Raw genomic sequence first — 25,080 nt, forward strand, 5'->3', positions numbered from 1 at the left:
AACAATCTTAACTTATCGGGGTAATTTAACGATAATTATAATGTTACGAGGAGGTCATCGCGGCTGTTTAAATTTGAACAACTACATTTTCTGGAAAAGAAAAATGTCTTTTTTCATTACAATTTGTCTGTATTGTTCATGGTGCTAGAATTTTGGAAAAACTGATTTTTCCCAGAAATTCTCCCGTTGAGTCTCACTTTTTACGAGAGTTTAAGGAACTTGTTTCTCAAAAGGTGTTTAAATCGTTTTTAAATATAAACATGGTTACTCTTTGTCAAACACGTAATATCAAATTCGGCCCCGAAGGTAACGATATAGAGTATAGGGTAAATTTAACACTAGAACTACAGGCGGTTTTTTTTTTGTATAGGATGGGCCATTTGAAACCAGTCATTTTAACTGGTCTTGGTAGTTCTAGTGTTAAAAGAGTCGAAAGGCGTTCAGAGGGGCGGGGTGAAGATTTGAAACTTCAAAATGGTGACTCAAGGAGCGAGTTCATCCCCAGTCGGAAGTTCGGTCGTCGGCAAGCCCGATAGGAGTCTCTAGGCGGTTCTTCGACACTAATCCCACGGCGTACAAGACCGATGACAGGATCGTCGGGGAGGCGTAAAATTATCCGCAGTCCGTCATCCGCACCCCGTAACGTAAAAGGAGACTCGGAGAGCGACAAAGCGACCGAAAGAAAGAGAGAGAGACGGAGGTCGGGCCGAGCGTGTACGCGCGGTTTTCACGACCGCTAATTGGCGGGGATGACGTATGCCCGACGTAATTGGTCGAACGAGGGAAAATAGTTGAAGCTGCTGTTGGATCCTCGCGTCACCTTTTCTCTCGTTTTAACGTCTTTCTCGCGCGCGTTCACGCGGTCAGCCCGCTTCTTTGCGCTACTTCCCTCCACGGATTCTCTTCTCGAGGCTAATTTATGTCTTCCCACCTCCATTATTCCTGATTTCCTTGGCGGTATCCTTGCGCACCCCGGTGAAAGGACCCTTCTTAGTCGCGGCTAACGCGATAGCGTCACGGTGGCCCGATGACCGCATCTGCGGTCGTCGCGCGCTCGAACATCGCGCTCGGACATCCGGCGACCACGGGGTGACCATGGGGTGGCCCCGACGTGACCGTGCCGAAGGAATTTAAAGCCGTCACGCGATTCAAGGCTTACCCATTGCGCGGCGACACTTTGTAATCGCGGTCACGGTCACCGCTACGTTGACGGTTTTATGGCAGCGTCGAGTGTGTCGGAGATCGCTCCCAAAGACATTTCCCGTTGTCCGACTGATCGCGGAAAGTCGTTGCATTAAGGGCGGTAAAGAACGTCCAAATTGGAGATCGATCACCTATCCTCGATCAGAATTTGCCTTGGACGATCCCGCTCTGATTGGGATGTCCCGTGACGAAGTTGGTTTAAGGCGAAGCTTCGACCGGGCTTCCAAAGGGGATTGGAGGGTATTTTAGAAGTTTTTATGCCACATCGGAAAGCATGGGAATTTTTCACGGATGAACGTAGTCTAACGCGTGTATGCGCCAAGTGAAGACCTAGAAGCAAAGTTCTTGTTTTCCTTGAAGGTAAAACTTACTAATTTATGTTAAATAATTCGTGGATTAAGGACCGCTGGGACGAGGAACGGGTAGAGACTATGTGATAATTATGTGAAATAAGTTTTTCAAAGGGGTTGCGTTTTGTACAAAATCAAGTGGAAAAGCTGTAAAGAAAATGAGGTTGGGTAATTGCAGCAGTGGTAGAGAACAGATGTTAAATTATTCCGGGGGTCACAGTTGTTAGGAGGGGTCTATCTTTTTCGTTCTGGAATTTCGCTGGTTGGGCCGATTCCAGGAGCAGGGAGTTTCTGGCAATAGCTATGGTTTCAAAAGTAGCACTGTGAGCAATCATTACCATAGTTACATAATTGCTTGAATATGAGTCCGGGAGTAGAAATAGTACGGATGATAACCAAAGATACACCAGAATCAACGAGCATCGTGGAAATACCGGAAAAATAATTTTTCCGTTTCAGTTTAACCTCCTCTCTGTTATTGGCAACTTGAAATTGTGTTCAGGATGTGCGATTGACGTCTTTAGCCGTTTCTATCATTATTGCAATTCAGCGTTTTTACCACTTTTGGACATCGGTCATGGTTGACAGGTTACTGTATGTCGCGTGCACTCTACATTAGACATCGTTGCAGTGAAAGAGTTAATCATAATTTTTTTCAAGTAGACCCATCGGTCTCTGGAAACACACTATTAATGTTTATAATCCGTCATGAAATTTAACAGAATCTTAAGATGCAAAATTAATACGTGACTCGAAGCACTATTTAAATGTGCGACACGTCATATTGCGAGAGAAAAAAGACGTTCGGAATGTATTTTTCTATCTGTTCCAGTCCTGGATACAGCCAGTCCCTCATATTCCGCACAATCACCCTTCCTTTCGCGTCGCCACAATGAACGATTACCCGTAACACATAAACCACCCAGTAAAAGTAGAAACGTCAGGAAGCTATGGAGGGGGATTTTCCCAAATCTCCGTGACGAGGAAGTCAGATTTGTCCACGCAAAAAGCACGTCGGAAAATATGCTACCGCATCTGTGCCTTCATGACGATTCTCCAAAAGTTTGGAAAATAATTATCAACGAGATAATGTTTACTATCGCGCAAATCTACGGAGAAAAACAGGGCGCTATCTACGTTCTAAGGCCAAAACTTTTAGTAATAAAAAAGTACGCATTACTGTCAAATCAAAGAACGATTTCCCATGGAAGAGGTTGGACCACCCTCCTTAGTTGGGGCATTTTCCGCGAGCGTGTGCGTAATATGCAGGGCGTGTACCCAATGACGTGCGATCTTCGATCGGCAAGGAGCGAGGGGACCCCTGTATAAATCATTGGTGTTGCATTGCGGGTAGTCGCAATGCCGTGGATCCGCCGCAGTTACGTGATCGAGGAACTTTTCACGTTTACAAAGACACGAGATCGAACTTGCAATTCCAGAAGAAAGAGAAAGAAAAAGATCCTCCACTCGTGGGGTAAACTTGGGCATTCCCTGATGTGGCGATTCCTCACTTCTTTTTTTCCACGCCCCTGAAGACCCCACTTTTGCGCTGTGTGGTCTCCTTTGCGGACGGACGATGGATGAATAAAAACTATTGTAAAAAGCGAAGGAACACACAGGGCGACGGGTGATCGAGGCCCCTGTAGGGAATAGCGCGGCATTCCATTCTCGTCAACTCCTGCTCGTACACCCCATATTTGCGTACTTTTCCGCTGCTCAAATAGAAGTATAAAAAGGCTCCGAGAGAAACGGGCAACTTTTTACCGAAGTCCGCTCCTTGGCCCGCGGGGAACGCCCTTTCGGCTTCGGCGCCGGTGTCACTTTCGGTAAACAAAATCCGAAAAGATATGTTTGCAAAGCACGGAAAACAGCAAAGGAGCCAACCCTCGGCAACTTTTCGCCAGGAATAATACAGTGCACTCGAAAAAACAATATGCCCCAAGATATCTTCAGAAACCGGGGCACTCATCCTGAAAATAGATTTCCGATCGAACGGAGTTCCTGGGGAATATGGTACCTGTTAACGATTCGAGTGGCTTCTGGTAAAGTGGCCTATTGATTCGCAAATAACCCCGCAACCTTGTCCTTACGTAAACTTGTGCTTATAGAAATTGTCAAGGGGAAATTTTGAATTCTCTTCTTTGCGGAATGCTCTCGGCAGAATTTAAGAACATCAATAATAATATTTGGAATCTTCGGAAAACGCTCACGTCCGGCACATAGAAGTGATTCACAAACGGCGTTCGAGAAGAGACGCTTTTGTGCAAATCCCGAATATTTTCTCGGGCAATAAGCATAGCGCGCGTGCTCTTTGCCGAAGGAGGCACCTCGAGGTGGGAAAACGAAGAAGCGGATGAAAAAAGAGGCGAAAGACAGGACGCAGGACATTTCGGCCTCCCAAGAGACTTTAGCTGCGCTGGGAGAGACCGGGCCGGGGCTGGGGGCCAGGCTCGCCTAATAATTCTCCTCGGGCGTCACGACGTGTTCACGTCAGAGCGCCGCGACGCCCGCGTCCATCTCGCGACCGGTCCGGGGATAGCGCCGATGTTTTATTGCCCCGACGACGGCCAAACTAACTGCAGTCGTAAAAGTTGTATAAATAAAATCGGTACGAAATAATTATACGATCGCCACGCTTAGGCCTGTCCACGGTTATTACGGTCAGCTGTTGGCACTTTGTCGCACGGCTTTTAACGGCAATGCGCACAAATCGGCCTATTTGGCTTCTTTTTTGCTTTTTTACCCATTTAAGAAACTTTCTTGCGGCAATCGAATGGTAGAACTAAAGGAGCAAAAGAGATATACTGAACATTTTTAATGGTGCGTTGAAGTTAAACGCATGAACGATGAAATGTTTTTAGATCGAATCTGGTGTATATACCTCTTTCTCCAGCCACCTAATCTTTTCTTCTTATTAATCTCAAACTCATGACATTTAAACCCGCTTGGAAAGTGGATCTATTAAATATTTAGTCTTTTTCTTGAGATGAAAAACTTGCAAGAATGATTGCGGACTAGGCTATGCAAATTTTTTAAAAGACCGACAATTCCTTCCCATCCTTTTCTTTTGTAAATCTTGAACATTCCTAGTGACATTAAAGCTTGATGACAAGTAAGGACCATCCAAGTGCTAAACATTCATAGCGAGATTAAGAGCCATATGGGAGCTGCTTTTTCGGGTTGTGTTCCTCGGATTCTTGTGGAAGGATGGTAGATATTTCTGTTACTTTTTTTATAAATCCTGGAAATCCTAGTATAACGTCACCGAGCGGATTCGGCATAAAATGCATGCGTACGCGAGAGGCGAAGATGTATCATCGATCTCAAGGGAAGAAAAACAGGCGGAATTGCGGTCGGAGTAGCAACCCAGGAGAAATTTGAGATCGCTGTGAAATGCGAGCCTGACCGCTTGGGAGGATGATCTTGCAATGGGCGGAGAAAGGAAGGAGAAAAGTCTCCTACACGTAGTCTAAATTACCAAAAGTGAAACCACTAGGAAGGCGCCGGCGCTTGTAACCTTCGTTTCCTATCCGCCCTCTTGGGGGTTTTACGGTATCCAGGAAGGACTCTACCCTCGCCCACAAGCATTCGTCACACGCTTGTTTTATGAAAAATAAATTGTACCGCCAAATGTAGGGAGAAAAAGAGGGTCGACGGAGAAAGATGAGTCCCTGTCGGAAGAATGGTCATTCTTCGATTTGACTTATGGTCAAAGTCAACCTCCATGGCCAATTGAAAAAGTGATATCTGGTTTCAGATTTATTTTCCTCAAGTTTTAACCTCCTGAGAAGAAAGTATTAGTTCGAAAGAATTAGATTTATGCGGTAGTACGAGGTACACGCATTTATAATTGAATAAACTTCGGATTACCCCTTTAGGGCCCTGTGTGGTTTGACACGACATTTACGAGGTAGTTAATTAGGCGCCGCGTTGAGAAAATATCTGTAACGTTCATTCTTCGGCATAAAATAAGTATCTTCGGTAGAAAAATTGGGTGGTGTCCGAATCGAGTTATAAACATAAGTATAACGAGCTTTTATTAAATATAATTCCCTTAAAATTACTCATTAAAAAGTAAACTTAGAATCTGTATTTTGGTCCTTGCACCCACCGGTGCACTTACCTTGTACACTTACATTATATTCACTTGGAAAGCAATTAGTCCTATAGAGTTGCAAAATTTAAGGGTATCTTTTATGGGAAGGTGATTCAGTTTTTGAATCATTGGAAGATAAACGCAGGTATTAAGCAATTTCAATAGGCAATTCATGAGTTTACTTGGCAGAAAACCGAGGCCCAAAGAAAGCGTGACGATTTCCATGCTCACTGTTGCAATTCTCTTGTAACTCTTGTCACCACCTTTGCGAAGGGTGATAGTCCCGTCGTTGTCGGGACGTCCTTCGAGCGACGCTCTTGAACAGATTGAAGAGTGTTCGTTTAAAACAGAGCGAGGCATCCGGCATTCCGAGGCCAATGAGCATTTAACGAGGGTGGAGCCTGTCTTGAAATCTCCACCTACTCTTAAAATGCTCTATTTCTCTGGGTATCCACCGCTCGAGAAGAGACGTTGAGAACGTCTTAACTTCCACAAAGTCAGTTGGCATCTTGCCGCCCTAAGCATACGGTGCGCGCCGCTAAATAATACCGGTGGAGCATCTCTTGCCACCCTAATTCAATTATCATTTAAATGATTCGATTAGTCACGAAACTAATTCTTCTGTCGAAATCGATAACGGGGTAAGGTTTGCGCGCGATAATGCCTCTCGAGACATTTCGGCGCCGGCGTAATTAATTTGCGAGTTACGTACCGAGGTGTTGTTGCTACAATCCAATTCACATCGTGCATTTATTCTCTGAAGTGTTCAGCTTTTCAAACTTTGCCGTCCAGCTAACGATTCAAACGATAGAACGAGTGACTTTTAAGAATATTTATCGACATCCTCGTCTCGTGCTCCTTGCCTTTCTTTGTGATTAAAAACGAGAGAAGCATGATCTAATTTGGATTATATTATTTGCACTGCGTGATGAAACTCGATTAAATCTTCCATTTTTCCATACGTCATAGTCTTATGAAACTGGTCTCAGGATTCTTACGTTCTACGTAATGTATCCATTAACGTGAAAGGTACATTCGGCGAAGCATCGAACAGTGACTGTGTGCTGAAAACAATGTTGGGGTCAGACTCTACCGGAATTGATGTAAACATACATCAAGCTGCTCCTGAGCGTGTGTCGATTTCATAACATACGAATACATGTATTTGTTTATCATTAGTCTCTTCTCGAATCAGCTTATACAAGTAACTGCCCACAGTTTCAGTTTGCATCTTCTGGCACCAACTATGTAATCGATGAAAACTCGAATAGTAACCATATGCAATGTTTAATATAGATGAGAGTGGTACGATCAAGTGTGCATTCTGTGGCTACAGTTGGGAGTGCCAAACTTTGGTAACCTTCGGGTCGACCAATTTATTCAAGTAAATTTCATCCCGCCATTTTATGAGGCCATCGTTAAATCCATGAATCACGCGTCGTGGCATAAATCAGCGATGCAGTCAATAGCGAGCGCAAAAATAACAGGAAAGCAATGTTTGACGTAGGTGAGAGAATTGAAGTTATATTCCTGGCAAAGTTCAGTTTATATATTGGCTTTCGATTCACCAGTTGTCCGAAAAACATACGACAACTTCCATTTTGAACGCCAAGTTCAGCGCCAAATCTGTTGCGTCCCTTGACATCGGCGATTAAATCGGTGGAAGGTCAACTCCTTAATGTGTGCAACAATACAAATAAACGATAACGATCGCAATTGTTGGTCAAGTAAGTGGCCATATTTACCGGCTCATCCGAGACTGGCTGAGCTGCATTCAGAAGCCAAGCCCCACGTGTAGTATTTTGGCTTGGTTTGAGCACAACGATGCGATCAAGAGAGAACGTGGCCGCAATCGCATGCAGAGTTGAACACAAGTGAGAGAGAACAATCATTCGGGCCTTTTATCGTGCGATCGAGTGAGCATATTTTTCAAGGAAAGAATCGATTCGGTGATTCGTGGTGAGATCGACTTAAGAAGAGAACGATGCTGAATTCGAATTCAAATACCATCGCCGAACACGGACCCGGCAATCCCGGGATCACCTCCCAGATCACCGGACCTCATATCCCCCAGGACTTCACGGTCTCCCGATTATTGTCCACCACGACGCACCCCTTAGGTGAGTATCAGACCGTGTAAGACGCTAAATTCTAATTGCTCAACGCGACGAGAAAATTTGTGCTTTCATACGAAAGTGGGTGTGTCGCGAAGGGTTGTTGACGCAAAAGGATTTTATTAACTAAGTGCACCGAATTAGTTCCGCTTAAGCGTAAACTCGGGCAATCGCGCTATAGCTCTCTAATCTTTAAAAGACTTTATCAATAAAATTCCGATATAGACGGTAAATTATAAATGCACCGCACTTAAGGGTTTAAAATTGATAATCCAATCGGTGACAATTTACTAGTAATTAAAACTGATCAATATTCATACCTTACTCTTAGCGCTAAAAGTCATCCTTCGTCCAAAGTCTTTAAATGACTGAAAGTTGTATTTTGGAACTAAAAGTGAGGCATGATTGCGAACTTATGCCTTTACGCTTTCAAACGTTCAGTTATTACATATATTCTCCATTACAACTTCACATACAAAGCTCTCAATTAACATCTCAATTGAAACGCCTCAAGTATTGCAGCGTTTTAATTATACTTCCGACGTACTGAAATTTACTTGTTTAGTCCGGAAGCAATTATCAGGGCGTTCTCGGGAATGTCATCGTGTTTTGTTCTCCTTAGCATAATCCCCATTGAAGGAACATAAAACAGCAATCGCGTTAAACGATTTACGAGAGGAACGTGGTATACCTCGCCTCTTCCTGGATGGGGAGGAGAAGAGGCGTTTGATTTAATCGAGTACTCGCTCGCGTCATGCTGCTCGCATTATGCCGCCTTGATGAGCGCTCAAGTACAGAGAACTTATTCAGGATACTAACACGGTGTTGGGATCTTGCGCGTTGTCCTTTTTACCAGGGATTTTATCCATAGCGGCATCTGCGAATGTACTCGCTACGGTGCGTCCCCGCGGTGGGAGAAGTCAGCAATAAAGTGACATTGATCCGTAGAAACCCTACATGCATTTACCGCCGTTTACAGTGCCATAAATCGCTTCAAACGGGTCCACACATTCCAGAAACATTCGCGCGGCGATTGTAACGAAAAGTTCAACGGGTCAGCCTATTTGAATCAACTATAAACATGGTGACAGTTCCTATTGGACTGTCAAAAGGAACATTGTTCAGTGTTCCGTATCGTCTTTATTGCTCTTTACCCTCGTATTGTTAATTTCAGTCACATCGTTTATAGTAAACTCCCGTATAACGCAAATTCCTACAACGCACTAAAGATATTGCAACGACCTTTTACATGATGCAATTTTTGGACAACGCGCCATATAGGGTAAACTGGAGGACACGGTTTATACAATGCTATCCTTGTTGAAAATAGGGTTCAAATGTACTGAACTATTTTTTTTTTGTTCTACAACGTATAGTTTAGCTGTAATAAATAATTGAAAAATAGCCAACCCAGCGCGTCGATTAACCGAACGCGTATCTTTCGTTTTCTGCTATCTACGGCGTAGGAGCAAGACAACTTACGGTAAGCTCATTGATTCGCGTTTCGCTAATTGACGCACCTGGTTAACTAGTTTTTAAGTAATTATTACAAGTAAACAATGCATCGTAGAAAAGAAAAATAGTACAAGACTGTTCGTCTCCATTTTCGATAAAAATAAAGCTGTACAAATCGTGTCCACCATTTTAAGAATAACGTGTATGACGAAATGCGGGAATTCCCGGTTACTTTATTCGAGCATATACGAGGAAAACTCTCGTATAACACGTTTTCCTAGAACGCGATTTGATGCAACACGTAACCTATTAACCTCGTTATATAGGAGTTTACTGAATTTTAACGTTTACATTATTTAATGTATTGTTACAATTGTTTATTTATGGTGATTTACGTTTAATGTGCTGTAATTAAAGATTGCAACGAGAGTTCCTCGGTGCCCGGAAGCAGGAGGCCAAGGAGAAGTCGTACTACGTTCTCGGCGCAACAATTGGCCGCCTTGGAAAGAGTCTTTGAAAGAACTCATTACCCGGACGCTTTCGTACGAGAAGAATTGGCCACGAGAGTGTCGCTTTCCGAGGCGCGGGTGCAGGTACGAGATTCACCGCATACGCTTTTGAAACCGTAGATCCCCGCAATTATCCGTGAAATCCCTAATTAGTCGCGGTACGCCTTTGCGGATGGTAAACCTCGGAGCGTCGCAACAAACTTAGAGAATACCGACTCCGGACACCTGGTTCAGAAATCACAAATCGAACTTAACGAGACTTTTCCGGGGAAAATCGTCTTACGGAGCTTAGACTCCAAGGTGCGATAAAAAGTTGGTCTCAGACGTAGGTATTCTTAGCGACAAACTTTATCTTTATATTGTTTCGTAATCTTTCAACTTCATACCTAAACTTTTTACACGTATTAGATGTACTCTCGGAATGAAATTAAAAAATTAAACATCGAATCTCGACGTTGCCAGGAGTAGACGTTCATTTGAAAGATGATCTTTTTGCCTGTTAAGGTAATTTTATTCAATTACTTATTTATTGATTATAATCACTTTTTTTCTGACATTACATAAAACTTAAACTTGAAATATGCCATGTTTTATGTGAGGAAGTGAGTTTAATACCTACAGGTAAATACTAATTATTCGATAATACCCGCGGAATGGATTGCACTAAAGCAACCCTGAAACAATTATTTCTTTCAGAAGAAAGATATATATCGTTGGTTTAAACGAATTTTGTTTACATAATCTTATATTTCTTTCGACGTATTCGATCAGAGAATTTTGTTGCCGCAACGGATATTCCTTGTGTCAACCAACTTTTTTCCGCAAGGTACGCATGCATGTGAAGAATTTCTGGACCGCCTTGATATAGAGGATACTTTTCGATCTAATCACCTCCGAGTATTCCTCCGCCATTCACGTGTTCCAATGAGCTCTACAAACTTAACTCAATCGTAATAACGATTTCGCTACACAATTTATATTGTCGACCAATTCAAGGCGATTTCCTTCAACGAGTCATCGAAAAGGGATGGTTCGGGATCACGCGCAAACCGAGCACTGTCGTAGGTACCACGGACAATTCGAGGAGGTCCCGGGTCGCAAAGACCGCATATCCAGTTGTCCTAATGGTTTAGCGAGAAGAGGCCAGAGTACCGTCGTCTGAAAGTAACGCGTTGCTCGCACACGTGTCTCTGACGAGCGCTCGCAGGGCGCGTCGACGCGAGCGGAGATTCGGCTACCGGCGACGGGCAGGCAGAAAATCGGAAGAGACAGGTTGTCAGGCAAGGAGCTATGATTAGCCTAGCCCTGCCGGGAACGCGTCTCCAGCATATGCGGTTGGCACGGCCGGGCATGTTGCGGTGCGTCCGCCGCGGACTCGCACGTGTGCTCGCACCCGTCCATCCGTCCGTTGGCCTGTCCGACGGCGGTCTGTACGCCTGCCAGGAGTCGTCACGCTGTCCCGTCTCCGGCCGGCGCTCTGGCTCGTCCCGAGTCGCCCCGAATCGTCCCGATCGTCCGAGCGGCGTATCCGGGCGCACCTAAGTTCTCGCTAGTTACTTTCGATCGATCTGCCGTTCAAGAATCCCCGGAATTAGGTTTTATCGAAATACCCCAAAAATGAACCAGGTAGGGTGCGGTCGCGGAACGGTCGCCTTCTCCCGTAATTATGACCCCAGTTTCCTGGAGATAACAGTCGTTTTTGTTTTCATTTTGAGGCGTTCTACATCCGACACTTTTGGGGACTGATGAGTTATTTATGAAACGAGTTTCATTTTGTTTGCGACTTCGTTTTTTTTTTCCTACATTTAATTCAAGCAGGAAATTAATATCAAAGGGCTAGAGGGCGATTAAAAAATAAAGTAAGGTAGTGCTCAATTTGAAATTTCCAAGATTTAGTGCAGTTTTTCTAACAATGACTACACGCATGATCAATGGTCTATCGGACATCTTATTGCGAGACCAACCATTGGACTTATATTGAATCGGGGGAAAAACGAAATATTTCTAATTTCTTTTGTCGGCCCATCTTTTTACATGATTTGCGAGTTGTCACATAAAAATCTATAAGGAACGTTTTGACCAATAAAAATATTTATCACGGACTGTCTGGTGTGTGGTGACTCTTAAGCGTTTTTCATGTCTTCAAGAAGAACTACCCCGAGAAAAGTAACATAGAATTTTCGGAGGACCCTAAACTTGCTAGTACTCAGGTTTTGAGTTATCTTTGCGTAAAATAATAGTCTAAACATCTCAGATTAAATATTACATCCTTTACTCATACCTTTTTTGATCATTTTTAATCATTTTAATGATTAAAATATGTTTATAAACGAAAAAGGATAACAGATAATGAAGACTATTTTACCTTGCTTTTAAGGTACAAACTCTTTTTCTTTCTCTCTTCTTTGTAAATCTCTTCTTGTAAAGAAATCCTTAAAAGGTGAAATCAAAAATATATTTGAATAACGATACCTATTCAGTATTTTTTTAAGCCTCTCTTAGAGCGCTTTTTTGATAAATGAAGAACGCATATGGAATAAAAATAGCTGGCGGCTCTTTTATATCGCTTTTAGATGTCATGTGATTAAAATTATGTGGTGAATTAAGTATTTTAACAATGGCATCTCTTAACAGTAATCTTATTTTTATCTAAAAGATGATTGAGGTTCTCATAAAAATGACGTATGATTATGGGTCTAAGATTGCAGAAGAGATGGCCACATTGATTAGTAATTGAATTGAACCGCCAAATAATCATCTGGAGTCAAATAAATACTCTCTTTGATACAAAGTAAATGTCAAAGGCAATGAGAAAAAAATATTAAATACAAAGTTCAATGATGGATAGAATGTTTAGATTTAATTATACGTGTTTTCTTGTCCTAATACGTATATTTCAACAGGTATGGTTTCAAAATAGAAGAGCCAAGTTCCGCAGAAACGAGAGAAGTTCCGCTATGAGCCGTGGTGTTTCAGCTAGCAGAGAAATGGAGGCTGCGTTACCATTAAGACCTATCAGGGTAGCTCATCCTCACGAGCACAATCAAGCTTTATCGACACCTCAAGTGCCGCAGTACACCTATAGTGATTACTGGCGATCTCCGCAACATTATAGCGCAGTGCAAACAACTGCAAGTTGTCACGGATTCGTTAATGGCAATTTAGGAAATATGGGAATCGCCTCGTATCATCAGCAGGAAACTGGTCATTCTGGTCTCGATGGATCTTCGATGAATAGTCTTAACTCGCTTAGACTTAGAACGCATCCTTATGGAAGTGCGTATTCTGCAATGCACGCGAGTATGTGACCCAGTGGGACAGATGCCGATGAAACTTGTTCTTCGCGAATCTGACAAAAGAACCAAGATTTTTACATACGATTATGTATTACATGTATTGAACAAATACCAAAGAGACGGAAATAATCGCACGATGCTTGAAATTTTAAAATTAATGGTACGATATAGTACTATTTAGCAATAGAAGAGTCTTTAAAAGTAATACCCTTGTCAGGCCTAGGCAATCAAAGTAAAAGTAATTCCTTTTAAAACAGGAAATATCACTACTGCTATGCATTACTGTGCATAATGTACTGTTTTACTTAATTCTGTAATACAATGTATGTCGTGACTGGTATTGGAGGGCGCATGGAGTGCTTAGATGTAAGGACCTAAAACAGGGTAATGAATATGTAGGAACTCGCTGAAAACTGACATGAATTAAAAAATAACAATAAACACTGATGTGTTGTGTAGTAATTATAATTTAAAGAGAATACTCGACGAAAGACTAGAAACTACAAAAAATTGTACTATACATTATATATGTAGTCAATAAACGTACACAGTATAAACATTAAATTGAAAAAAAAGGGCTTAACTACTGCTTACCAAGTAAGAAACGTTAAAAATTATAGTTATTGTAATACATTGGCACATAATTAATGTGTGATCACAAATGTACTGGTTATAAGCGTCATGCACATAGGCACAATTGTAACATGAATACTTGTGCGATCTCATTGTTGTCGCTCTTTTGTACCATTTTGTATCTTTATGCCGTCCAGTTATTTTTCAAATCAGATTGGTTGAGTCTTTGCTGCTTTCAAGTGTATCACACAGTTACTTGCACGTTTTGTACAGCATTACTCCAATCTACTTTAGAAGGCACCAAATAAAATGCTGGAGCCATCTTACTACCACAAGGGCATTGAGAACCAGCTATCCAACTAAAAGACCCCAATTTTGTGTTGCATTTTGGGCAATTTAATTTCCCATCAACCGCGTGCATTATATCTGGCATCCACGCAAGCGGTTCTATAAAATAAGTTTTGGTACACCGTTCAGTGATTTTCTCTTCGGTACTCTCTACCGTATCATCTTTTAAGTCAGGATTGTTCGGTGACCCCAAAACTTTATCGTAACTCTTAGAGCTAATATGTCGCCAGATTTGTTTCTCTCGTGGCGCATGTGGTAAAATATTACTAGCACACGCAACTATACGACGACATTTTTTACATCGATACACTGTCGGTTCTGGGCGCACCGTGGTTAATGCAGGATCTGGCTTGACTATATCGGAACAGCATTGAGGAAGTATTCGGGCCTTTCTTACTTTATCTGCTGCAATTTGTAGTCTGTACATTTTGAAATGGACATTTGCATTATCTATGCTGAAGTTCATTTCCCTGTACAGTTTAAGTTGTGCTTCAAACCCTGGATTGGGACCAACGAAGCATCTCTTAGTCTTCACAGTTTCAAATGCACTATAATAACTGATACCCTGTTTTTTCATTATATATGCTATAACTATAGTAGCCGATCTGGATACTCCAAAATAACAATGTACCAAAATTCTGCCTCCTGACTCCAAAGCATTTTGAATAAATTGGTAGGAATCGTCAAAGTATGTCAGCAAGTCCTCACGTGGCATATCCGTTACTTGGATATATTTTAAAATCAGATCTGGCAGGACCTGAATCTTCCTTGGCAATGGACAAGAATCTACCGTGAGTATGTGGGTTATTTTAGTTTCTTTAAGCCATTCAACATCTGTGGCAGCTGTCAGATTTCCCAGAAAGAGACCTTGTACAATCTCGTCACAACTTGTAGGTCCAGCATCAAAATCTTCTCTTATCATTTTATTAGCAATTTCATATGCCATATTTTTATTGTCCTATAAGTAAATTCAAATTGTATATACTTGGTAAGTTTTCTACTTAAATATAATAATAATGCATTTAAAAATCAAGTGACATATGTACGTTGATATAATTATTAAAGAATTTACATAAATGGAATAGTGATACTTGTTTAATAAGAGTCAATTATAAAATTCATCATGCATAATAAAATAAAAATATGTATGGTATTATTTTATGAGGACTTACTTCATTTAAGTGCATTAAGCTTCGTGAAGTTCCAAAACAAAATGAAACCGTTATTAAGGTAAACAATTATTTACATCATTCTTTGGATTTCAATGAAGAATCATATTTGTATAAGAACAGTCTTCATATGGACAATTATTTACAAAAGTTTCTAAAGGGATGGCAGTCTTTCACTTTACTCAGTTACAAGACCATTCATTTCTTTACCATATAACTTACCAAATCAGCATTAATGTTATTCCAACATTGATTAAAACCTAAAAAAAGTTTTTGTGTAATTCATTCTGTGAATAATGCAGTACATAATTTAATATTGAAAATTCATTTGAAATGTACATACATACCAGACAAATGTTCGTGCTGATTCACACATGGCAATGAAGTTTCCTTTAGCATGCATTATTTAAGTTATTCGTGTAGCTAACGCGTAGAAATTTGTAGCATCGGGATTAAGAGGTGACGTACATAGATGATGTCTTATTGATTTTCCCGCAGAAGAGATACGGCAACCAATGGAAGGATACCGAATTTTAGTAAGTGGTAAGAAATAACGTGAATACATACGATCCTTCACGACAGCGCGTCAAGCATGCAATTGATTGCAATCCTTCTGTGAAGTTGTAACTTCTGATTGGTCTTATTCACAACTGTCATTACTAGCGAGCCAATCAACGGACGCACTACTACCTCCACGACGGTCATTTGCGAATCAGTAATGGCGGCCGCAGTAATCCCCGGCGGCTGTTCTGCTGAAAAAGCTACTTCAAAACTTTTGCGTCAAAAGACTCGGGAATTCCTTGCCTCAAGAAAGCATGCCAATAATTTAATTGACATAATTAATTACTGGGATGTAAGTGAGATTCACGGAAAACGAAGTACAATGATTCGAGGAGAAATTGAGGTTAGAATAACGACCGTCTTTCCTGTCTCTTTAGGAAGCCCCCACGTCGTGTATTCTTAATTTGGAGAAGATATTCGTCGAAATACTTAGACGGGGTGACATGTATCAAGAACAAACGATAACACTCACCATTTCAGGTCAGTACAAATATCTAAAAGAAAATATTTTTTAGTTAAAGTCGAAATGTCTTATTACATGCCATCTGCAGCTGATTAATAATGATTTATTGTGAACCAGAATATAAATTCGGTATGATGTAAATTATTCAAACAGATCCACATCCCGAGTCGCGTTATATCAACTGGCTGCAAAATTGCTATAAAGAAGTTTGGGATAAAGTTTTGCTATCGATTGAGAGCAGTTATCCAGTGGTTCAGTCCCAAGCTCTAGCTACTGCCTTAAAATTAATAGCCGAAGAAGGCAAAGCGCCTTTGGAGCCAACTGGAAATCTAGAGTATTATTTTCCTTTACATCGATTGAAACCCGTTTTGATGAGGCTGCTCTCCCCTGAAAAGGATAACATGGACTTAATAGCCAGATTTCAAGAAGTATCTAGCTACTCGGATGCTTTGTACTATACTTGGAAGTGTCTTCCTTCATTAACTCCAAAGCGACAACCACAAGAAGTTTATATAAGGAATTTATTACATCTTATACATAGATTACCTCTGCCAAAAGATGGAGAAGGTTTAACAGTTTCTTTGTTTCAATTTTGATTCTGTAATTATTAGATCAATTTTCAAATAACTTACGTTTCAGGAAGTGAAAGTTCTGAAACTTGTGAATTATTTTGTGGCCCTCAGCAAGGTGAGCCAAAAATATAAAGTAATACATTTTTTGTGACTACATTTCATTTATGTTTTTATTAGCATGTGGTGGTTTTGTATGGGATCAGCAAAGTGCCAAACGAGCTCTCAATAAAGTTTGGGCTTGTATTATGCATTGGGAATTGACTCCACAGTTGCATAAAAAACTTTTAATAGTTTTACTAGAAGATGTTATGCCTCATTTAGAGAAGCCATTATTAATGACAGATTTTCTTATGGATTCCTTGGATACCAATGGGCCTATTGGTATTCTTGCCCTTCATGGTGTATTTATTCTGGTGACAAAGTATAATTTGGAGTACCCTAACATTTTTATGAAGCTTTATTCTATGTTTGAACCAGAAATCTTTCACACCAAATATAAAGCTCGTTTATTTTATTTATCAGACCTATTTTTAAGTTCAACGTAAGTACAGTTATATCAGTAAATCTGTGTTACATTGATATCGTTAAAATAATAAAAATATTTTAACTCTACAGACATTTACCTGAAGCTTTAGTGGCAGCTTTTGCAAAAAGACTTGCACGTTTAGCACTTGTAGCACCTGTGGAAGATATATTAGTTATTTTACTCTTCATTGGAAATCTTTTACTAAGACATCCAGGATTAAAATGTCTAATTGACTGTCCAGAAGGTGGTGATAGTAGTGGAGATCCGTTTCTTATGGAGGAACGCGATCCACTTCTTAGTAATGCCCTTCAAAGCAGCCTTTGGGAGATTAAATCTCTTCAGCAACATTGCTTACCTTGTGTTGTAACTGCAGCGCAATTTATTGAAGGACCATTGCCATCGGTAGAGCACAACTTAGCATCTGCTTTAAAGTGCCCAAGTGGTCAACTGTTTGAACGTGAAATAAATAAAAAAGTTGAAGATATTATGATAAACTTTGAAAGATCAACCTCGATGACTTTACCCAAAGGAGAGCGATTGTTGAAGTATTGGGATTTTATGCAATGATTTCTAATAACAGTAAGATTTTTGGAATTGTATGCTGCACTCACCTGATGAAACACGTTATGGGATCAGTGTAATATGCTACCACTTTAAAGACGCGTGACGAAAAGTAATTAAGTATGAGTGAATAAACGACTTAAGAACCTCATGAAGAATGAAACCTCTTCTTGCAAGTACTGAACAAGAATATTTTCTTGGTGATAAATTTACATTGGCAAATTTCTTGTTTGAAATGTTTTATTTCACATTAAATACTGTAGAATAATACGAGCGCAATATACCAATTGAAAAATAATACTAAATTAGTTACAATGTGAAAGAACAAGTTATTGGCTCATAGCTGTTACTCTACACGAAGTTTGTCATATCAAATCATTTATACGCATAAATGTGAGATAATAAAATAAAAATTTAATTTAATAACAAAATCAATAGATTCCTGCTTCAGAATTCTTTTCTTATCTCATCATTCCTTTTTCCTACAAATGCATCAACATTGCATTTGCCTGAATAGATTAACTTCAATATCAAATATTTTAATGGAAGGGCAGTAGAGACTATCTTGTACTCATATACATATATTCCTTAATTTATGTTTTAGCGTTTTAGGATGATCAGAGACTGCCACTGTACAAGTACAAAAACAATGTTTTTTTACACTTCTTTCAAGTTGAGGAAATATAATTAAGATTAAAATTAGTAATGACTTATAAAATTTCATGTCACTATTTAAGGATATGAAAACGCTACTTTGTTGTATTTCTTCTGAAAAATACCTGAACACTTGAATGCTTGAAATCAATCGAATTTATTATTGCAACCCGAACAATCAAAATGATATAACGACGATAAAGAATATCATAGACTTAATATTGAGTCACAAGTTATAAATGAAGAAATGTAAATTAAAATATTACGTGCTTAATTTAGCAAAAATCGCACTTAAAATATTTACACACTGCTTTTCTTAAAAGTACATTCCTTCAAATGGCGGATACAATTTATACCTATTCAATTCATTAGGAATTTTGAGAGTATTTGTGTATGTACTGATGCATGAAAGTTACAGATTTTTCGGTTAATTGAAAATCCTTTGAAATTTAAACAAAAATAATTCGTTTATTTTCAGTTTTTAATGTTTTACATTTACATTTGTTATTAAAAACTTATTAATTTAATTCAAATTTCGTATGGTTACATGATTTATATATTTTTAATCATATACCCATATATTTTTTTAAAGTGTTTAATGTTTCAATTTCACATAAACTCAGACTTAAAAGCCTTACTTGCCGATAATCTCTTAAATAAAAGATGCACTATTACCTTCATGTCTGCTTTTATTAAAGATTTTTAGACGGAATATTTCTGTAACCATGTATTTTTATATGACAGATGGATGCATATAAAAAATTTAGTTTCCCTTCATATAGTACCTCAAAAAATATCTTTTTTAAGCCATTACAGTATCCGATCACCTTAATTACTATGTTATAATTATCGCAGATAAGATTTTTATACACACTCGTTACTATAATCACATTTCCTTTAGTTAAATGTACAACCTATGTACAAGTTGGCCACGAAAAAGATATAAAATCATTCAGTATGCCGTCCTTTTTCTAGTATCTGCAAAGACAACATTTTTGTAGAAATAGTGATGGAAAAGAAAAATATTTTTTTACTGACCTGTGTTAATTCTCGCCATTCTTCATTAGACAATGCATGTTTTATTTTAATAAGAATGTTTGATGGAATTTCTGGAGTAGCTGATATCCGTTTGGATATACCCGATACATATGAGACTTGTAATAGCTGAGTGACAGTTGGTCTAGCTTTTGGATCATGTTGAAGACACTTACGCATTACATCAATCAAAATGTAAGGTAAAGGTTCCGTATTTTCTCCATTTGTTGTTGATGTCGAAGGAAATTGTATTTTCTGCTTAGGGTTTGTTATTGCATTGACTTTGGCCCAATGTGAGCGAATGTTAAAAAACGGTGTACATCCATAGACCAAACTGTACAATATACAGCCTAGAGACCATACATCGGACTTGAAAGTTATCTGTGAAATGTATATTTGGATTTAATTTGTGAGGATGCGAGGACCTCGGATAAAAATAAATAAAAATGTGATGAAAAACCAATACAAAAAATGTATTTACCTTGTATTTTACATTATGAGTTGGGGAGTCTCCACTGCCACCTATGTCCATGAGTGCTTCAGGACTGATATAATTTAATGTACCAATCGTATTATGTTTCACTACTGACGTCATGTCAGAATTTATGCTTGAAGCAATACCAAAGTCTATTAATTTCAACCGCCCACGAACCAAAAGGAAATTAGCTGGTTTTAGATCTGAATGGATTACACCTAGGAAGAAGTAATTCTAAATTAAATATTCAACACTTCTATCTTTGTGTCTTTAAACAACTTACCATTATCATGTATATGTTTGACAGCCGTTAACATCTCTGTCCAATAATAAAGTATCATCGTAAGTGGGAGTTGCTTCTCTTGTCTAATCGATTTAAGAAGTTTACTGAGATCTGTATCACCCATTTCCATGACAACATGTACTAACGGTGATTTCACTTCACTAAATGGATAAAACTTAAGTATGAATGTTAGATCAAGAAACTCGGTAGAGTTTCGAGCCAAACACATTTGAGCGAGAAACTCGTAGTGTTATATATATATATATAGTATACATTATATTAATTTTCAGTTAATACTTACTAATTGAACATCTTAACAACACAAGGTGCTTGTAATTTATGTAACATATTTATTTCTTCTAAACAACCTTGTGCGGCCTCTTTCTCCATGCAATTTAGATTGACACATTTAATGGCTCGTAATTCACCACAAGATAAATCTTGCACTCGTAGTACTTCACCACTCATTCCACGTCCGAGTGTGCCCAAAATTAAGTAATCGATACCTTTAACCGATATTGTCTTGTCTTGCATTGGTGTATGTACTGTAGATGGTAATGAATACTGTACCACAGATGTATTAGCTTCAACATTTTCTACTTTGGATGGATTTTTTATATAGTTTGGATTATTTAAAGGAGAATTATCGTTCTTAAATCCTTCATATTCAGAAGATATATTAGTATTATAGTTCTTATTGCAATGTTTCAATTCCTTTTCCATTGCATTTGAACTTCGTAAATCCAATAATCGATCAGGAATTATATTTGCATGTTCCAGAATATTTTGTTGAATTTTTGGTTGTTTATTTTCTTTTTGTTCCTTATTATTATTAATCACAGCTTGGATTGGTTGTTGTTCCATTACATCAGTAACCTTTTGACCGAGACTCCCTGTATATGATGATTCTTTTACTAAAGAAACACCTTGTGAATCTGTAGGCCTTTGAGGTTTTGGTATTTGAATATTATGTGGTGCAACTATTCCAGAGTCAAAAGTAGATGGAACTTTGTCTTTAGTTGAATTTAGGGTTGATTGAATAGTTTCTGCTAAAGGTTGTCTACTACGTTTTTCACTTGAGGTAACATACCTGGAAAGATAATGTCATAAAAATTAAAGTAGTTTAAATATATTCAAAGACGCAAGCACCTAGTTTTAATTTACATACCTGGGTAATTTTAATTTTGTACTTTGGGTGGAAGAGATAGACTGTTCAGTAACTGGAACTGCTTCTCTCTTTTTTAAAACAGTATTTTGTATTGGAGTCTGTAGCATACTTTTTTGAGACCAATGGGAAAATATTGTAGCTGGAGTTTGTACATGGTTTTTAGAGATGTCAGTATTGGATTTGGCTTGAGGTGTTTGAAATATGTTACGATGAGAAGAACAAGGTACTGGATGATTAACATTTGATGAAGGATGTTTTACTGGTGTTTCAGTAACAGCGTATGACTGTTTATTTGTAGAATTTCCTGTTTCGATATAGTTTCGATTATACCCAATTGAGCGAGATATTTTAGAGCCAGGTGTTTCATATTTCGATATAGTACAGAATTCACTTTGATGTTTTGAGTGTTTTTCTGTATCATTTTCTAAATTTGAATTGGATACAGATTGAAATATATGTTTCTCATGAGATGTTTGATGATTATTATGTTTGTCAAAGGAGCTTTTATAAACACTAGATTGCACACAATCAGTTGAAGCTAATGGCAATTCTGCATCAGTCTTCAAGTTCTCTTTTTTATTGTAGAAAAGTGATGAACATACATTTGCACTATTTACGGAAGAAGATGCACTACCACTTACTTTTCGTTGTGGAAATATAGTACAAGTAAGAGATTTAGATTGACCATGGATTCCATCATTAACTATGCTTTCATGTGAAGAATTTTCTGATTCTAATTTCAAATCTACTTTAGATTCTTGTAAATGGTCTTGGAATGCTTTAGATTTTGTTGATGTGGATTTTACATATAACTCATTACATGATGTACTTTTAAGAAAAGAATGTTTTGGTTCTATATCTTGCGGAGAATTTTCTAATTCACTTTTAACATAAGAATTTAAATCCAACTGCATGATACCTTCTTGTAAACATAAATTATTTTTTTGACATCTTGCATCTTCTTCATATTCAGGCAATTTGTCAACCGTAGCACCAACAAAATTATTTATAGATGAAGGTTGGACATCATCGCCCTCAGATTCACTGTTAGAAACACTTTCTTTATCTTCACTATCCTCGTCATCGCTTTCCCAAAGTTCACGAAGAGCCTTCACACGCATAGGCTCGAACTTAGGTCTTGGACCAGTACTATTAAGTCCAAAACTACCATTAAGGCTATTTCTGTCTTGAAGCACATGATCTGTCTCCATTTCTGAATTTTTTCAGTAATTTGTTTGAAATAGAACTTATCAACATTCCATTTATGTTCATTTATGAACATTTATGTAATCTAAAATAAATCTGATAATAAAACAAATTAGCAATTAAAAACTGCAATGGTGCAACTCAAATCACAGTAAAACGATGAAAATAATACATTTCAGGGGTATACGATGGGAAATGTTTCTATTTTACCTTTGTTCATCTATGAGCATTGTCCAGTACTTGTCAAATTCTAGCTCCAACAGGAACTAAAATTCACAGACATTACTAATGATTGTATTAAGAAAATTATTCAGCTAATTCAAAATGCTTTACAAATATATTTTTTAAGAAATCATTTAATACGGGACATTTGTCTTGTTTTTAAAGACTCTACAGTAAACAAGTCACACACCGTACCGGTCTCTCGACTTATCATCCGAAATTTAAATCTAAAAAGCAGCATTGATTGGCTAAGACTTCGTGACGACATAGCATCGTGGATATAAGGCCGATATTTTTTATTAACTCTACAACGACGAATAACGGAGTGATAATGCGCGAATAACAAATTCTGATTGGTTGCAGAGAAAAATGGAATAGTGGAACTTCTACTGTATGTACGTTCACTGCAGCCAATAAAAATTCTTAAGCCCAGAACAGAGATGAGTTGGGAGATTGCTTACGGGCAGGGTCGTGCGACAGAGATGAGTTGGGAGATTGCTTACGGGCAGGATCGTGCGATCTCATCCTATGCTGCCCTCTGGTTTCATACGTTTTTTGCCCCCAAGGGCGACGCAACGAATTTCGGATAGGAGCTCGCGCACTTGCGATGGTGGTACCGTCTACCAGTCGCCATTGGCGGCTCACGTACATACTCGTGATGGTAATACCATGCGGCAGTTGATGGTGGTGGCTTACCTACGCTTACCGATACTGCTCGCTTTTGATGGTAAGGGAAGAACACTCGTGACGCTCCATTTGACTTTATCTACTTATCTACTACTATTAAGTACATTGTTGCCTCGAAGTCGACGTGATGCGGAGCTTTAGGGCACGCGTAGAGTTCTAAATCCAGTAAGTTACGTCAGAAACGAAGAGAAATTCCCGGTAACTTATCGATAACTTCTCCAAAGCCTTTTTTATCGAGAAATTATGAGAATTTGAATTTTTCAACAGATCGAACGAGAGGTTTCGATTATCTATAGAGAAACATTGTAGAGAGGAATTTCCGTTGTACGTTCTCCGTAGCCAATCAAAACCTTCCATTCGTTTCGTCGCAGAATGAAATATTAGTTCAACTGAAACAAATCGCATGGAATTTTCCGTGAAGTTGTAGATACGTGAATATTTTTAGTTGGAGGTAAATACGACCGTATAATCAATATTTTCTAATAGTAATTATTACTCTATAGCTTGAAATTTGAAGTTGATTGAAAAAAAAAGTTATTTAAACGAAGAAACCTAAAGTATAAATAACAAAATTAACGTTCTCTTAAATTCTCAATGTTCCCGGTAACTTACGGTATGTTTCACAGTTACCTTCTCCAATTTAATGTCACCGAGAATTTTCGAACTCTAGGCACGCGTCGGTGTTGCGTACGGAACTCTCGTGCAGCGAATCTGTGTGAGTGCGATAGCTCCTAGAAATCTTCGTGCGTCCCAACCAGCCAAACGCCAAGCTACGGATCGAGACGTTGAGTATGTGTGCATTCGGCGCTACACTCGACAAGTATGCGTGAGACTCGAAAACTGCGAAAAATCCTCCAGAGGCTTACCTAACTGCAGATATAAGCCGAGTCATTTCGCGCATGATTTTTACATTTCCCTACTAGCGTTATCGAGCGTTTTAAGGCGTTTCTAGAGCGTTTTTGAACGTCTTCGAATGTTTTCGAGCGTTTTCAAGCGTTTCTCGAATATTTTCAGAGCGGTTTCGACCGTTTTGAACGTTTTCGAGCGTTTCTCGATCATTTTCAGAGCGGTTTCGAGCGTTTTCGAGCGTTTTAAGACCGTTTTTGAGCGTTACTGAGCGACTTTCAACCGTTTTCGAGTGTTTTCGAGCGTTTTTAGTGTTTTGGAGAGTTACCGAGCGTTTTCGAGAGTTATCGAGTGTTTTTCAACCGTTTTCAAGTGTTTTTAGAGTGCTTTCGATCGTTATCAAGCGTTTTTCAAGTGTTTTCGAGCCTTATCGAAGGCCGTACAATGCTGTTGCATGTTGTTAGGTGCAGTAGAGTGCCGGAGAGTGCTAGAGAGTGCCGGAAAGTGTCGGAGAGTTGCTGGAGAGTGCCGGGGAGTTGCCGGCGAGTGCCGGAGAGTGCCGGAGAGTGCCGCAGAGTGCCGAAGAGGGCCGTAGAGTGCCGCAGAGTGCCGCAGAGTGCCGCAGAGTGTCGGAGAGTGTCGGAGAGTGCCGGAGAGTTGCTGGAGAGTGCCGGGGAGTTGCCGGCGAGTGCCGGAGAGTGCCGCAGA

At 39.2% G+C, this 25,080-nt stretch overlaps 4 protein-coding genes across 7 annotated transcripts; 2 read left to right on the forward strand and 2 right to left on the reverse strand.

The window, feature by feature from the left end:
- The first annotated feature begins 6,467 nt into the window (after positions 1-6,467).
- LOC105694345 (paired mesoderm homeobox protein 2) lies at positions 6,468-13,060 on the forward strand. The gene is made up of 4 exons (XM_012414893.2): positions 6,468-6,752; positions 6,946-7,769; positions 9,636-9,811; positions 12,631-13,060. Exons 2-4 carry the CDS (start codon positions 7,634-7,636, stop codon positions 13,033-13,035), a joined length of 717 nt encoding a protein of 238 aa, XP_012270316.1. The 5' UTR covers positions 6,468-6,752; positions 6,946-7,633; the 3' UTR covers positions 13,036-13,060.
- Positions 13,061-13,819: 759 nt separating this feature from the next.
- On the reverse strand, positions 13,820-15,701 carry LOC105694338 (dual specificity protein phosphatase MPK-4). Of its 3 annotated transcripts, XM_012414880.1 has the most exons (4): positions 15,461-15,701; positions 15,336-15,373; positions 15,117-15,267; positions 13,820-14,902 (listed from the first exon to the last, which is right to left on the reverse strand). In XM_012414880.1, the coding sequence occupies exons 3-4, from the start codon at positions 15,129-15,131 to the stop codon at positions 13,841-13,843; spliced, it is 1,077 nt and encodes a 358-aa protein (XP_012270303.1). In that variant the 5' UTR covers positions 15,132-15,267; positions 15,336-15,373; positions 15,461-15,701; the 3' UTR covers positions 13,820-13,840. The 3 variants fall into 3 exon arrangements, with proteins under 3 accessions (XP_012270303.1, XP_023288699.1, XP_023288698.1); XM_023432931.1 differs by having other exon boundaries at positions 15,117-15,373; XM_023432930.1 differs by having other exon boundaries at positions 15,117-15,373; positions 15,457-15,468.
- A 130-nt stretch (positions 15,702-15,831) lies between these two features.
- On the forward strand, positions 15,832-18,231 carry LOC105698138 (nucleolar complex protein 4 homolog A). The gene is made up of 6 exons (XM_012422537.2): positions 15,832-15,966; positions 16,052-16,154; positions 16,291-16,704; positions 16,777-16,824; positions 16,887-17,250; positions 17,325-18,231. Exons 1-6 carry the CDS (start codon positions 15,832-15,834, stop codon positions 17,800-17,802), a joined length of 1,542 nt encoding a protein of 513 aa, XP_012277960.1. The 3' UTR covers positions 17,803-18,231.
- A 798-nt stretch (positions 18,232-19,029) lies between these two features.
- LOC105703705 (serine/threonine-protein kinase MPS1) lies at positions 19,030-23,040 on the reverse strand. 2 transcript variants are annotated; one of them, XM_012432295.2, is made up of 7 exons: positions 22,828-23,040; positions 21,412-22,702; positions 20,545-21,333; positions 20,244-20,404; positions 19,967-20,178; positions 19,489-19,866; positions 19,030-19,428 (listed from the first exon to the last, which is right to left on the reverse strand). In XM_012432295.2, the coding sequence occupies exons 2-7, from the start codon at positions 22,620-22,622 to the stop codon at positions 19,399-19,401; spliced, it is 2,781 nt and encodes a 926-aa protein (XP_012287718.1). In that variant the 5' UTR covers positions 22,623-22,702; positions 22,828-23,040; the 3' UTR covers positions 19,030-19,398. The 2 variants fall into 2 exon arrangements, with proteins under 2 accessions (XP_012287718.1, XP_012287709.1); XM_012432286.2 differs by having other exon boundaries at positions 21,412-22,713.
- Positions 23,041-25,080: the final 2,040 nt, after the last annotated feature.

The sequence above is a fragment of the Orussus abietinus genome, unplaced genomic scaffold (genome assembly GCF_000612105.2).
Source record: "Orussus abietinus isolate OABI.00-Male unplaced genomic scaffold, Oabi_2.0 scaffold506, whole genome shotgun sequence".
NCBI classification, from domain to species: domain Eukaryota; kingdom Metazoa; phylum Arthropoda; class Insecta; order Hymenoptera; family Orussidae; genus Orussus; species Orussus abietinus.